This window comes from Salvelinus namaycush, chromosome 17, assembly GCF_016432855.1.
Source record: "Salvelinus namaycush isolate Seneca chromosome 17, SaNama_1.0, whole genome shotgun sequence".
NCBI classification, from domain to species: Eukaryota; Metazoa; Chordata; class Actinopteri; order Salmoniformes; family Salmonidae; genus Salvelinus; species Salvelinus namaycush.
The window spans coordinates 12,431,204-12,446,837 of NC_052323.1; the positions used below are offsets into that span (position 1 = coordinate 12,431,204).

General features: G+C 43.3%; 3 protein-coding genes across 4 annotated transcripts in view; all 3 read right to left on the reverse strand.

Annotated features, from left to right (window-relative positions):
* LOC120062308 (protocadherin gamma-A11-like) overlaps nt 1-12,298 on the reverse strand; it is a 65,457-nt gene extending 53,159 nt beyond the window's left edge. The window contains exon 1 of one of the 2 annotated variants that reach the window (XM_039012178.1): nt 9,899-12,298. In XM_039012178.1, the coding sequence (XP_038868106.1) occupies nt 9,899-12,298 (2,400 nt within the window). Of the gene's footprint in view, nt 1-6,580; nt 8,969-9,898 lie in introns of those variants that run through there. The other variant, XM_039012179.1, reaches the window with a different exon arrangement.
* LOC120061853 (protocadherin beta-16-like) lies at nt 258-6,117 on the reverse strand. The gene is made up of 3 exons (XM_039011635.1): nt 3,576-6,117; nt 814-1,535; nt 258-300 (listed from the first exon to the last, which is right to left on the reverse strand). Exons 1-3 carry the CDS (start codon nt 5,967-5,969, stop codon nt 258-260), a joined length of 3,159 nt encoding a protein of 1,052 aa, XP_038867563.1. The 5' UTR covers nt 5,970-6,117.
* A 317-nt stretch (nt 12,299-12,615) lies between the features above and the next one.
* On the reverse strand, nt 12,616-15,371 carry LOC120061902 (protocadherin beta-16-like). Its single transcript, XM_039011680.1, has 3 exons — nt 15,021-15,371; nt 12,972-13,727; nt 12,616-12,642 (listed from the first exon to the last, which is right to left on the reverse strand). The coding sequence occupies exons 1-3, from the start codon at nt 15,369-15,371 to the stop codon at nt 12,616-12,618; spliced, it is 1,134 nt and encodes a 377-aa protein (XP_038867608.1).
* Between the last annotated feature and the right edge of the window lie 263 nt (nt 15,372-15,634).

Here is a 15,634-nt window from a genome sequence, read left to right on the forward strand (position 1 = left end):
ACATGCCATACCCAACATAAGATATATCAACACATCTAGGAAAATTGTAAACGTAGATGCCACAGGATGTTGACAAGTAATCTCAAACAAGACACATGTTGCCTTAATATAGCCTACATCACGACAGAACACACATTTCTAAAATGTGATGTATGGTAGTGTGCTTTCCATACAAATATGCAAATACTGATATAGACTTATGAATTTATGCAAAAAGTCATCATGATCTTGACAACGATGATTCACCCTTCATTCCGTTACATGTCCTCTGTGAAAAAGCCGCTGACCATGTCAGCGGTGCTGAATTGACCAAATTGGAAAAAGGTGTCGAATTTCTGAACATGGAAAGTTTCCAAATTTAAAGACTCGATGTTACACAGTTAAATGCACTACCCATACAAATATATTTTTAGGAGAAAATTAATGATTCAAATATAACAAACCTCTAATGTCGAGTCTGGTTCATCCAGGATGTTATTTTCACTCTGCATCCGCTGCATCGTCCCAGTAGAACTGGGGTCCATTATCAGTACGTTCTGACTACAGGTTCTGACGAACTTACAGTCACTCTTTCTGGAGTCAGTCGTCCTGCACACCTCGTAATTGTACACGTGCTGTAGTGTTCCTGTCCCCAAAGTGTCTGCGTAACGCGGTGGATAATACGGAATAACCGGGAGATTGGAATGATAGAGGACGCGAGACTGTCTCCATCTGTATATTTTCACTGATATAATAACCACTAAACATGTGATGAACAGAAATGAAACTACAGCCAACGCCAAGACTAAGTAAAAAGTCAGGTTGTCATTGTACTCCTTGTCGTGCGTAAAGTCAGTGAACTCCGAGAGCACTTCAAGGAAGCTGTCCGCCACCGCCACGTTAACATTGACTGTAGCTGAACGAGAGGGCTGCCCGTTGTCCTCCACTACAACAGTGAGCCTTTGTTTCACAGCATCTTTATCATTGACTTGACGTATAGTTCTTATTTCTCCATTCTGTAAGCCCACTTCAAACAGCGCCCTGTCTGTCGCTTTCTGCAGTTTATACGAGAGCCAGGCATTCTGTCCAGAGTCCACATCAACAGCCACCACTTTAGTGACAAGATAGCCCACATCTGCTGAACGAGGCACCATTTCAGACACCAGAGAGTTGCTAGTCTGGACTGGGTACAGAACCTGCGGCGCGTTGTCGTTCTGGTCCTGAATCATTATTTTCACAGTCACATTGCTACTGAGAGGAGGGGAGCCTCCATCCTGCGCTTTTACGCGAATTTGGAACTCTTTTATTTGCTCGTAGTCAAAAGAGCGCACTGAATGGACGACTCCACTATCAGCACTAACGGACACATATGATGAGACGGGCACTCCGTTAACCGAGGACTCCTCCAGTATGTAAGAAACACGGGCATTCTGGTTCCAGTCAGCGTCTCTGGCTTTCACTGTGAATATAGAGAGGCCCGGTGTGTTGTTTTCTATAATGTAGGCCTCATATGAGCTCCTCTCAAAGACAGGCGCGTTGTCATTCACATCTGATATCTGTAAGGTGAGAGTGACGCTGCTGGAGAGAGAGGGCACTCCCTCATCAGAGCACGTCACACTGATGTTATATTCAGAGGCTCTCTCTCGGTCCAAGCCACTATCAGTTACTAGACTATAGAATCCATTAGATGTAGATTTAATGGTGAAAGGGATGTTCTCATTTATGCCACAGTTAACTTTACCATTACTCTCAGAATCAGGGTCGTTTACGCTCATCATAGCTATTACTGTGTTAGGACGGGAATCCTCTTGTATTATACCGGATTTGGAAATAAAATTGATTAGAGGACTATTGTCATTTACGTCACTAACATCAATGATTATTTTACTTGAGTCCGAGAGACCACCATTATCTATGGCTTCTATATCAATCTGATAACTTCTGGCTTTTTCATAATCAACTTGGCCATCTAATATCAAATTACCATCTTCATTTATGTGGAATAACGTTGAAAGACGGTTCATGCTATTTGCAATCACGTAAGACACTTCTCCATTCGTGCCTTTATCTGCATCAGACGCACTAACTGTCGTGACAAACGTTCCTTTTTGTGAATTCTCACTTATTGTTGCCTTATACACTGGTTTGGTAAAAACGGGCGCATTGTCGTTTGCATCCAACACTGTGACGTATATCTGCATTGTCCCTGACAGCAGAGGCTCACCTCCATCCAAAGCAGTTAACAACAGAGACATATGCTCCTGTTTCTCTCGGTCTAGAGGTTTCTGTAAAACCATCTCAACCTTTTTACTCCCGTCTGCCTGACTATGCAATTTCAGAACAAAATGATCAGCGTGTTTCAGAGAGTAGCTTTGGAGGCCATTTAAATCAATGTCTTGATCCAATGCTTTCTCTAACATAAATTTTGATCCAGTCACAGCTGACTCGCTGATTTCCAATCGTCGCTCAGTCTTTTGAAAAGTGGGAGCGTTGTCGTTTATATCTGTAATTTCTACAGTTACCGGGTATAATTCCATCGGGTTTTCTAAAGTAATTTGGAAATGCAGTGCACAAGGCGTCGTCTGTTCACAAAGCGCTTCACGGTCTATTCTCTCTTTGATGAGGATAACTCCCCTTTCTTTATCCAGCTCGATGTATTCTGCGCTGTCTCCAGTATAAATACGAGCTTTACCTGATTTCAGTCTTTTGATATCTAAACCCAAATCCTGCGCTATGTTACCGACTAAAGAGCCTTTCGCCATTTCCTCGGGAATGGAGTAACTGACCTGCCCGTGCACTGAACTGAGAGAGAGGACCGAGATAAACAACAGTACTTGCCGTGTCATTGTTCTGTCAGACATTTTCTCTGGGATATAAAACACCTCACGTTATAATCCGTTAAGAAATCTGTAATATTCCATTTGTTTCAGTGCAAGAAATGTAAAGAAGATGTGCCCAAAATCCAGAACAAAAGAATCTCAGTACGGTGTCTCTGTGCTTAGTGCTCTCTGTAACCCGGACTGTGCGCTCTGCATGCGGCTCTTTCTCTCTCTAATATATCGAGATGATGGGGGAGGTACTGCTGCAAATATGCTCTAAAACTGCAACACACTGACCAACAGCGGCCCTCTGAGTTCATACGTGTAAACTACACACAGAATATTGAAAACGCTTGTGCTCTCGAACCATGCGTAAAACCTAAGCATATCCAAACCCCAATATCTTGCAGTAAAACACACTATACGCAAGGTATGATCACAATGATAATTTCCTTTATAAATGAGCTGTAAAGCACAACACATCAACTGATGGTTATTTGGCTTAAAGTATATAGCTGATGGTTACAATTGGGCCATTACGCATGGTGTGAAATCACAAATCAGTCAGAAGTAAAGGCCACAGGAAACACCTTTCAGAAATTCAAGAGTGAAGCCAACCTTTCAGTGTTGGACAAAAGAAAACATAGGCAACACTTGCAAAATAACGATAGTTAATGTTAAAATAAGAATAAGGTAGTATCAGTATAAGGTCATGACACCAAAAACGGTGACGTCATAATTATTCTGAGGTTATGAGAGACGATTTTTCATGCTCACCTGACTGTCTGAACCGTCATTGATCAGCGTGTCCCTCTGCGCGTGGGGGAGTGTCTGTGTTCCGTCCAGACTAATGATGCTCTGACTGTAAGGTCTGGCGTATTTCATATCACTCGTTCTGGAGTCAGTCGTTCCACACACATCGTAATTATACACCTGTCTCAGAGTTCCTGTGCCTCCCACGTCTGCGTAAAGGGGCGGGTAATACGGAATAACTGGGAGATTCCCATTGGATTTGTAAAACATCTGCTCGTGTCTCCATCTGTAGCATTTCACTGACAGTATGGCTATGATGGATACGATAAAGAGAAAGGAGACTACAGCCAAAGCCAATATTAAGTAAAACGTCAGGTTGTCATTGTACTCCACGTCGTGCGTAAAGTCAGTGAACTCTGAGAGCACTTCAGGGAAGCTGTCCGCAACCGCCACGTTAACATTGACTGTAGCTGAACGAGAGGGCTGCCCGTTGTCCTCTACTACAACAGTGAGCCTTTGTTTCACAGCATCTTTATCAGTTACTTGGCGTATAGTTCTTATTTCTCCATTCTGTGAGCCCACTTCAAACAGCGCCCTGTCTGTCGCTTTCTGCAGTTTATACGAGAGCCAGGCATTCTGTCCAGAGTCCACGTCAACAGCCACCACTTTAGTGACAAGATAGCCCACATCTGCTGAACGAGGCACCATTTCAGCCACCAGAGAGTTACTAGTCTGGACTGGGTACAGAACCTGAGGAGCGTTGTCATTCTGGTCCTGGATCATTATTTTCACAGTCACATTGCTACTGAGAGGAGGAGAGCCTCCATCCTGCGCTTTTACGCGGAACTGGAAATCCTTGATCTGCTCGTAGTCAAAAGAGCGCACTGAATGGACGACTCCACTATCAGCACTAACGGACACATATGATGAGACGGGCACTCCGTTAACCGAGGACTCCTCCAGTATGTAAGAAACACGGGCATTCTGGTTCCAGTCAGCGTCTCTGGCTTTCACTGTGAATATAGAGAGGCCCGGTGTGTTGTTTTCTATAATGTAGGCCTCATATGAGCTCCTCTCAAAGACAGGCGCGTTGTCATTCACATCTGATATCTGTAAGGTGAGAGTGACGCTGCTGGAGAGAGAGGGCACTCCCTCATCAGAGCACGTCACACTGATGTTATATTCAGGGGCTCTCTCTCGGTCCAAGTCACTGTCTGTTACTAAAGTAAAGAAATGATTTGTCGTTGATTTGATTGTAAATGGAATATTGTCGTTTATCGAACACTGGACTTTACCATTTTCACCTGAGTCTGGGTCTTGTACATTAATCATAGTTACTACAGTACCGGGTTTAGAATCTTCTGTTATGACGTTAGTCTTTGACATAATATTAATAGCTGGTTTGTTGTCATTTATATCAATGACGTCCAGAATTATTTTACACGAATCAGTCAGCCCTCCGTCATCACTGGCCTGAACATGTATCTGATAGTGACGGGCCTTTTCATAATCAACATTTTCTTTTACTTTCAAATGTCCGTCGAATTCATTGATTTCAAAAATGTCTCGCACATCAGCAATTGTGTTTGAAATTGAATATGTTATCTTAGAATGTGCGCCTTTATCAGCGTCAAAGGCGCTTACTGCAGTTACAACTGATCCTTTAGGGACATTCTCAGTAATGGTAGCCTTGTATATTGGCTGTGTAAAGACAGGGGCATTGTCGTTGGCGTCCAGCACAGTGATATGGATCTGTGCAGTCCCAGACATCTGAGAATCGCCCCCATCCACAGCTGTTAATACAAGGGACATTTCCTCCTCTTTTTCTCGATCGAGAGGCTTCTGTAGAACCATTTCAACAATTTTCCCTCCATCTGGCTGATCTTTTATTTTTAGGGAAAAATGGTCGGTTTGCGTAAGGGAATAGCTCTGTAGGCCGTTAACGCCAACATCCGAATCCATTGCCCTCTCTAATAAGAATTTAGCCCCTGTCACAGCAGACTCACTGATTTTGAATTTCATTTCATTTTTTTCGAAACTGGGCGCATTATCATTAATATCTGTTATTTCAACGGTAATACTATAAAATTCCATCGGGTTCTCCAGAATAATCTGAAAATGTAGTGCGCAAGGCGTCGTCTGTCCGCAGAGCGCTTCACGGTCTATTCTCTCTTTGATAAGGAGAACTCCCCTTTCTTTATTCAGCTCGATGTATTCTGCGCTGTCTCCAGTATAAATACGAGCTTTACCTGATTTCAGTCTATTGATATCTAAACCTAAATCCTGCGTTATGTTACCGACTAAAGAGCCTTTCGCCATTTCCTCGGGAATGGAGTAACTGACCTGCCCGTGCACTGAACTGAGAGAGAGGACCGAGATAAATAACAGTACTTGCCGTGTCATTGTTCTGTCAGACATTTTCCCTTCAACATGAAGCAACAAGCACCATATAATCCGTTATGAGAATAGTATATTTCCTTCAGATGTAAACCGAGAAAATAACAAAATGTTCTACCAATAATCCGTATCTCCAGAACAAAAGAATCTCAGTACGGAGTCTCCGTGCTTAGTGTTCTCTGTAACCCGGAATGTGTTCTCTGCGTGCGGCTCTTTCTCTCTCTAATATATCGAGATGATGGGGGAGGTACTGCTGCAAATCTACTCTAAAACTGCAACACACTGACCAACAGCGTCCCTCTGAGTTAAATTCACTGAACTACAGAATACGAAAAATATTACAAGATATTTGGGCTGGTTAGAATCCGCATGGGATCAAATGCAGCACTATCATTCTATATCAACACATATAGGCCTAAGTATTAATGACCATGGAAACTACAAGAGGGTGCATTGGGTGCATTGAAATACAGCCTCTTCCGCTGTCCATGACCATGGTGCTGAAATGGTCACATATCAGCGGAATGAAGAGCATGTCTGACTTAAAACTTGCAGGTACTTAATTGGATTTCAAACAGTTTAAATCACACGACGTATATTAGGGAAAAGATAATGATTCAAATATAACAGACCTCTAGTGGGGAGTCTGGTTCATCCAGGATGTTCTGTTCACTCTGCATCCGCTGCATCGTCCCTGTAGAACTGGGGTCTATTATCAGTACGTTCTGACTACAGGGTCTGACGAACTTACAGTCACTCTTTCTGGAGTCAGTCGTCCTGCACACCTCGTAATTGTACACGTGCTGTAGAGTTCCTGTCCCCAAAGTGTCTGCGTAACGCGGTGGATAATACGGAATAACCGGGAGATTGGAATGATAGAGGATGCGAGACTGTCTCCATCTGTATATTTTCACTGATATAATAACCACTAAACATGTGATGAAAAGAAATGAGACTACAGCCAAAGCCAAGACTAAGTAAAAAGTCAGGTTGTCATTGTACTCCTTGTCGTGCGTAAAGTCAGTGAACTCCGAGAGCACTTCAGGGAAGCTGTCCGCCACCGCCACGTTAACATTGACTGTAGCTGAACGAGAGGGCTGCCCGTTGTCCTCCACTACAACAGTGAGCCTTTGTTTCACAGCATCTTTATCATTGACTTGGCGTATAGTTCTTATTTCTCCATTCTGTAAACCCACTTCAAACAGCGCCCTGTCTGTCGCTTTCTGCAGTTTATACGAGAGCCAGGCATTCTGTCCAGAGTCCACATCAACAGCCACCACTTTAGTGACAAGATAGCCCACATCTGCTGAACGAGGCACCATTTCAGCCACCAGAGAGCTGCTAGTCTGGACTGGGTACAGAACCTGAGGCGCGTTGTCGTTCTGGTCCTGGATCATTATTTTCACAGTCACATTGCTACTGAGAGGAGGAGAGCCTCCATCCTGCGCTTTTACACGGAACTGGAAATCCTTGATCTGCTCGTAGTCAAAAGAGCGCACTGAATGGACGACTCCACTATCAGCACTAACGGACACATATGATGAGACGGGCACTCCGTTAACCGAGGACTCCTCCAGTATGTAAGAAACACGGGCATTCTGGTTCCAGTCAGCGTCTCTGGCTTTCACTGTGAATATAGAGAGGCCCGGTGTGTTGTTTTCTATAATGTAGGCCTCATATGAGCTCCTCTCAAAGACAGGCGCGTTGTCATTCACATCTGATATCTGTAAGGTGAGAGTGACGCTGCTGGAGAGCGAGGGCACTCCCTCATCAGAGCACGTCACACTGATGTTATACTCAGAGGCTCTCTCTCGGTCCAAGTCACTGTCTGTTACCAGGCTGTAAAAGGCGTTGGATATGGATTTAATGGTGAATGGAATGTTTTCATTTATCCCACAGTGTACCTGTCCGTTACTATCAGAATCTGGGTCGTTAACGCTGATCATGGTTATAACTGTATTAGAGATAGAGTCTTCCGCTATTGAACTAGACTTTGACATTATAATAATAATGGGGCTGTTGTCATTGACGTCAATAACATCTATGATTATTTTACTGGAATCAGAAAGCCCTCCTTCATCCATTGCTTCTATAAACATTTGATAATATTTTGCCTTTTCATAATCTATATGACCGATTAGTCTAAATTCACCACTTTCGCTGTCTAACTCAAAGAGATCAGTGCTGCTGGACAAAGAATAGCTGACCATGCTATTAGACCCTTTATCCGCATCAGAGGCGCTAACAGTGGCCAATAAGGCTCCTTTAGGTGAATTCTCAACAACCGTTGCTTTGTAAATCTCCTGCGTAAAAACAGGTGCATTGTCGTTTATATCTAACACTGTAACATGTATCTGCACTGTTCCAGATCGCTGCGGTTCGCCTCCATCTATAGCTGTTAATACTAAAGATAGCTGCTCCTGTTTCTCCCGATCTAAAGGCTGCTGCAAAACCATCTCTACCTTTTTACTTCCATCGGGTTGATTTTTTTGTTTTAAATGAAAATGATCAATGGGTTTAAGAGTGTAGCTCTGGAGACCGTTAAGATCAACGTCAGGATCTATTGCTATCTCCAGCATAAATGTCGCGCCAATCACTGCAGACTCACTGATTTCAAAACGTTTCTCCGTCTTCTTAAAACTAGGAGCATTATCGTTTACATCTGTAATCTCAACAGTTACTCGAAAGAATTCCATGGGATTTTCTAGAATTATCTGAAAATGCAATGCACAAGGCGTTGTCATTCCGCAGAGAGCTTCACGGTCTATTCTCGCTTTGATGAGGAGAACTCCCCTTTCTTTATTCAGCTCGATGTACTCCGCGCTGTCTCCAGTAAAAATACGAGCTTTACCTGATATCAGTCTTTTAATATCTAAACCCAAATCCTGCGCTATGTTACCGACTAAAGAGCCTTTCGCCATTTCCTCCGGAATGGAGTAACTAATCTGCCCGTGCACTGAACTGAGGGAGAGGACCGAGATAAACAACAGTACTTGCCGTGTCATTGTTCTGTCCGACATTTTCTCTGCCATATCAAGCAACAAACACGTTACAATCCGTAAAGAACGCCGTGATATTCCATTAGTTTTCACTGTTTAGTGAAGAAAAAAATATGTCCCTAAACTCCACCACTCTGGAACAAAAGAATCTCAGTACGGTGTCTCCGTGCTTAGTGTTCTCTGTAACCCGGACTGTGCGCTCTGCATGCGGCTCTTTCTCTCTCTAATATACCGAGATGGTGGGGGAGGTACTGCTGCAAATCTGCTCTAAAACTGCAACACACTGACCAACAGCGTCCCTCTGAGTTCAATCCACTCAACTACAAATATACTTAAAAAGAAACACCTTCCAACATATTTGGGAAGGTGTGAATCTCCATGGAATAAAGCATAGCACTATCAAGCTTCACCCAACCCAGTAATGTATATATTATATTATACTATATTAACACATTTAAGCTCATGTATGTAGGACAAATGTAAACCATGATGCCAGTAGTATGTGGACAAGAAATATCGAACAAAATACACGTTACGCTAAACTAATCCTCGGGACAGAAAGCAACTTTCTGCAACTATAACCAGCACTATGGTATTACTGTGGATTTTGTAGGATACAGAAAACGTGTATATACCTATGAATCCAATTTCTAGTACAGAAAACGTTTGCTCATCTTTACAAAGGTTAGGCAATATCCCTGTATAATTCACTCTTTACTATGTTACAGGATCTATTGCAATACAGCCGCTTTGGAGAGCAGCGCTGTTCACCACCGTGGTGCTGAAATGGCCAAATATCAGTGGAATTCAGAGCATTTCTGACCATGGAACCTTCGCAGGTATAAAGACAAGATTTAGAAACAGCTAAAATGGCAAGAAATAGTTACAAATGTACATGTCACAGTTCAACCTTAGATTAAAGGGAAGGATAATGACTCAAATAAAACAGACCTCTACTGGGGAGTCTGGTTCATCCAGGATGTTCTGTTCACTCTGCACGCGCTGCATCGTCCCTGTAGAACTGGGGTCCATTATCAGTACGTTCTGACTACAGGGTCTGACGAACTTACAGTCACTCTTTCTGGAGTCAGTCGTCCTGCACACCTCGTAATTGTACACGTGCTGTAGAGTTCCTGTCCCCAAAGTGTCTGCGTAACGCGGTGGATAATACGGAATAACCGGGAGATTGGAATGATAGAGGACGCGTGACTGTCTCCATCTGTATATTTTCACTGATATAATAACCACTAAACATGTGATGAACAAAAATGAGACTACAGCCAAAGCCAAGACTAAGTAAAAAGTCAGGTTGTCATTGTAGTCCTTGTCGTGCGTAAAGTCAGTGAACTCCGAGAGCACTTCAGGAAAGCTGTCCGCCACCGCCACGTTAACATTGACTGTAGCTGAACGAGAGGGCTGCCCGTTGTCCTCCACTACAACAGTGAGCCTTTGTTTCACAACATCTTTATCATTGACTTGACGAATAGTTCTTATTTCTCCATTCTGTAAGCCCACTTCAAACAGTGCCCTGTCTGTCGCTTTCTGCAGTTTATACGAGAGCCAGGCATTCTGTCCAGAGTCCACATCAACAGCCACCACTTTAGTGACAAGATAGCCCACATCTGCTGAACGAGGCACCATTTCAGCCACCAGAGAGTTGCTAGTCTGGACTGGGTACAGAACCTGAGGCGCGTTGTCGTTCTGGTCCTGAATCATTATTTTCACAGTCACATTGCTACTGAGTGGAGGAGAGCCTCCATCCTGCGCTTTTACACGGAACTGGAAATCCTTGATCTGCTCGTAGTCAAAAGAGCGCACTGAATGGACGACTCCACTATCAGCACTAACGGACACATATGAGGAGACGGGCACTCCGTTAACCGAGGAGTCCTCCAGTGTGTAAGAAACACAGGCATTCTGGTTCCAGTCAGCGTCTCTGGCTTTCACTGTGAATATAGAGAGGCCCGGTGTGTTGTTTTCTATAATGTAGGCCTCATATGAGCTCCTCTCAAAGACAGGCGCGTTGTCATTCACATCTGATATCTGTAAGGTGAGAGTGACGCTGCTGGAGAGCGAGGGCACTCCCTCATCAGAGCACGTCACACTGATGTTATATTCAGGGGCTCTCTCTCGGTCCAAGTCACTGTCTGTTACTACAGTAAAAAAATTATTTGATGTTGATTTCATGGCAAAAGGAATGTTTTCATTTATGGAGCACTGCACTCTGCCATTATCACCAGAGTCTGGGTCTTGAATATTCATCATAGTTACGACAGTACCAGCTTTAGCATCTTCGGAGATCACGTTTGATTTAGACATAATGTTAATATTAGGCTTATTATCATTGGTGTCAACTACTTCAACTATCACTTTGCATGAATCTGTAAGTCCTCCGTCATCACTTGCCCGCAGGCTGATCTGAAAACGTCGTGTCTTCTCGTAATCAATATTTCCTATCAATCTAATCTCGCCGTTGTCCTCGTTAACGTCAAACATTTCTCTGACATCATCTAAAGTGTTTCGAACTGAATAGGTTACTTTGCTGTTTGATCCATGATCGGCATCTGATGCGCTCACTGAAGTTACAAGTGTTCCTTTTGGGGAGTGCTCAGTAACGGTAGCTTTATATATATGCTGCGTAAAAACGGGTGGATTGTCATTGGCGTCGAGTACAGTGATGAGTATCTGCATTGTTCCTGATAGCGGAGGCTCTCCTCCATCTACTGCTGTTAATATCAGAGATATTTGTTCCACTTTTTCACGATCTAGAGGTTTCTTTAAAACCATCTCTACGTTTTTATTGCCATCGGCTTGATTATGCAATTCAAGAGCAAAATTATCGGCTGGTTTCAACGTATATCTTTGTAGGCCATTGATACCGACGTCCTGATCCATTGCTCCGTCTAATATAAATTTTGCTCCGCTGACTGCAGACTCGCTTATTTTAAATTGTACGTCACTCTTTTCGAATGATGGATTATTATCGTTAACATCCGTTATCTCAACAGTTATGGTGTAAAATTCCATCGGGTTCTCCAGAATAATCTGAAAATGTAGTGCACAAGGCGTCGTCTGTCCGCAGAGCGCTTCACGGTCTATTCTGTCTTTGATGAGGAGAACTCCCCGTTCTTTGTTCAGCTCGATGTATTCTGCGCTGTCTCCAGTATAAATACGAGCTTTACCTGATTTCAGTCTATTGATATCTAAACCCAAATCCTGCGCTATGTTACCAACTAAAGAGCCTTTCGCCATTTCCTCGGGAATGGAGTAACTGACCTGCCCGTGCACTGAACTGAGAGAGAGGACCGAGATAAACAACAGTACTTGCCGTGTCATTGTTCTGTCAGACATTTTCCCTTCAACATGAAGCAACAAGCACCATATAATCCGTTATGAGAATAGTATATTTCCTTCAGATGTAAACCGAGAAAATAACAAAATGTTATACCAATAATCCGTATCTCCAGAACAAAAGAATCTCAGTACGGAGTCTCTGTGCTTAGTGTTCTCTGTAACCCGGACTGTGTTCTCTGCGTGCGGCTCTTTCTCTCTCTAATATATCGAGATGATGGGGGAGGTACTGCTGCAAATATGCTCTAAAACTGCAACACACTGACCAACAGCGTCCCTCTGAGTTAAATTCACTGAACTACAGAATACGAAAAATATTACAAGATATTTGGGCTGGTTAGAATCTGCATGGGATCAAATGCAGCACTATCATTCTATATCAACACATATAGGCCTAAGTATTAATGACCATGGAAACCAACATGACAGTAAGATGTGGATGAATTGAAACTATGCTAATATAGGAAACTACAAGACACCCATTGAAATACAGCCTCTTCCGCTGTCCATGACCATGGTGCTGAAATGGTCACATATCAGCGGAATGAAGAGCATGTCTGACCATTAAATCTTGCAGGTGCGTATTGGATTTCAAACAGGTAAAATCACGCGATGGATAAACAACAGAAAATCGTATTTTTAGGGAAAAGATATTGATTAAAATATAACAGACCTCTAGTGGGGAGTCTGGTTCATCCAGGATGTTCTGTTCACTCTGCATCCGCTGCATCGTCCCTGTAGAACTGGGGTCCATTATCAGTACGTTCTGACTACAGGGTCTGACGAACTTACAGTCACTCTTTCTGGAGTCAGTCGTCCTGCACACCTCGTAATTGTACACGTGCTGTAGAGTTCCTGTCCCCAAAGTGTCTGCGTAGCGCGGTGGATAATACGGAATAACAGGGAGATTGGAATGATAGAGGACGCGAGACTGTCTCCATCTGTATATTTTCACTGACATAATAACCACTAAACATGTGATGAACAGAAATGAGACTACAGCCAAAGCCAAGACTAAGTAAAAAGTCAGGTTATCATTGTACTCCTTGTCGTGCGTAAAGTCAGTGAACTCCGAGAGCACTTCAGGGAAGCTGTCCGCCACCGCCACGTTAACATTGACTGTAGCTGAACGAGAGGGCTGCCCGTTGTCCTCCACTACAACAGTGAGCCTTTGTTTCACAGCATCTTTATCAGTGACTTGGCGAATAGTTCTTATTTCTCCATTCTGTAAGCCCACTTCAAACAGCGCCCTGTCTGTCGCTTTCTGCAGTTTATACGAGAGCCAGGCATTCTGTCCAGAGTCCACATCAACAGCCACCACTTTAGTTACAAGATAGCCCACATCTGCTGAACGAGGCACCATTTCAGCCACCAGAGAGCTGCTAGTCTGGACTGGGTACAGAACCTGAGGCGCGTTGTCATTCTGGTCCTTGATCATTATTTTCACAGTCACATTGCTACTGAGAGGAGGAGAGCCTCCATCCTGCGCTTTTACGCGGAACTGGAAATCCTTGATCTGCTCGTAGTCAAAAGAGCGCACTGAATGGACGACTCCACTATCAGCACTAACGGACACATATGACGAGACAGGCACTCCGTTAACCGAGGAGTCCTCGAGTATGTAAGAAACACGGGCATTCTGGTTCCAGTCAGCGTCTCTGGCTTTCACTGTGAATATAGATAGGCCCGGTGTGTTGTTTTCTATAATGTAGGCCTCATATGAGCTCCTCTCAAAGACAGGCGCGTTGTCATTCACATCTGATATCTGTAAGGCGAGAGTGACGCTGCTGGAGAGCGAGGGCACTCCCTCATCAGAGCACGTCACACTGATGTTATATTCAGGGGCTCTCTCTCGGTCCAAGTCACTGTCTGTTACTAAAGTAAAGAAATTATTTGTCGTTGATTTGATTGTAAATGGAATATTGTCGTTTATCGAACACTGGACTTTACCATTTTCACCTGAGTCTGGGTCTTGTACATTAATCATAGTTACTACAGTACCGGGTTTAGAATCTTCTGTTATGACGTTAGTCTTGGACATAATATTAATAGCTGGTTTGTTATCATTTATATCAATGACGTCAAGAATTATTTTACATGAATCAGTCAGCCCTCCGTCATCACTGGCTTGTATATGTATCTGATAATGGTGAGCTTTTTCATAGTCTATTTCCCCAGTTAATATAACTTCACCATCAACATAATTAATTTCAAACATTTCAGGAAAATCGTCCTGTGTATTTGTTACTGAGTATGTTATTTTGCCATTAGTGCCCTGATCAGCATCGTGTGCACTGACCTTAGTAACAACTGTACCTTTCTGTGCATTCTCAGTAATTGTAGCTCTGTAAATCGGCTGCGTAAAAATTGGGGCATTGTCATTGGCGTCTAACACGGTGACGTGTATCTGTGCAGTACCAGATATCTGAGGCTCTCCTCCATCCATTGCTGTTAACACTATTAATATTTGCTCTTGTTTTTCTCGATCTAGAGACTTCTGTAAAATCATTTCGACATTTTTACCACCACCTGGCTGATTTTGCAGTTTTAGTGCAAAATTACCATTTGAACTGAGAGAATAGCTTTGGAGGCCATTAATACCAACGTCTGGATCTATAGCTCTCTCCAAAATGAATTTAGCTCCCGTCAGAGCTGACTCGCTAATTCTAAACCTGATATCACTTTTCTTGAAAACCGGTGGGTTGTCATTGACATCAGTTACCTCAACAGTAATGGAATAAAATTCCATCGGGTTCTCTAGAATAATCTGAAAATGTAGTGCGCAAGGCGTCGTCTGTCCGCAGAGAGCTTCACGGTCTATTCTCTCTTTGATGAGGAGAACTCCCCGTTCTTTGTTCAGCTCGATGTACTCTGCGCTGTCTCCAGTGTAAATACGAGCTTTACCTGATTTCAGTCTTTTGATATCTAAACCCAAATCCTGCGCTATGTTACCGACTAAAGAGCCTTTCGCCATTTCCTCGGGAATGGAGTAACTGACCTGCCCGTGCACTGAACTGAGAGAGAGAACCGAGATAAACAACAGTATTTGCCGTGTCATTGTTCTGTCCGACATTTTCCCTTCAACATGAAACAACAACCGCCTTATAATCCGATAAGAGAACAGTATAATTCCTTCAGATGTATGTCCAACAATAAATACAAAAAATAGCAATAATCCGTATCTCCAGAACAAAAGAAACTCAGTACGGTGTCTCGGTGCTTAGTGTTCTCTGTAACCCGGACTGTGCGCTCTGCGTGCGGCTCTTTCTCTCTCTAATATATCGAGATGGTGGGGGAGGTACTGCTGCAAATCTGCTCTAAAACTGCAACACACTG

Excerpts from the sequence above, each read along its gene's own strand:
- LOC120061853 (XM_039011635.1), bottom strand. The coding sequence starts at position 5,969 with ATGTCTGACAGAACAATGACACGGCAAGTACTGTTATTTATCTCGGTC. Across the intron at positions 1,536-3,575 it reads ATGACGGTTCAGACAGTCAG|ATATCAGATGTGAATGACAA; the intron begins GTGAGCATGAAA and ends CTCACCTTACAG. Across the intron at positions 301-813 it reads GACTTTACGCACGACAAGGA|CACCGCTGACATGGTCAGCG; the intron begins GTACAATGACAA and ends TGGTCAATTCAG.
- LOC120061902 (XM_039011680.1), bottom strand. The coding sequence starts at position 15,371 with ATGTCGGACAGAACAATGACACGGCAAATACTGTTGTTTATCTCGGTT. Across the intron at positions 13,728-15,020 it reads TTTATTCCATTACTGTTGAG|GACCAGAATGACAACGCGCC; the intron begins GTAACTGATGTC and ends ATAATGATCAAG. Across the intron at positions 12,643-12,971 it reads AACCAGACTCCCCACTAGAG|ATTCTAACCAGCCCAAATAT; the intron begins GTCTGTTATATT and ends GATCCCATGCAG.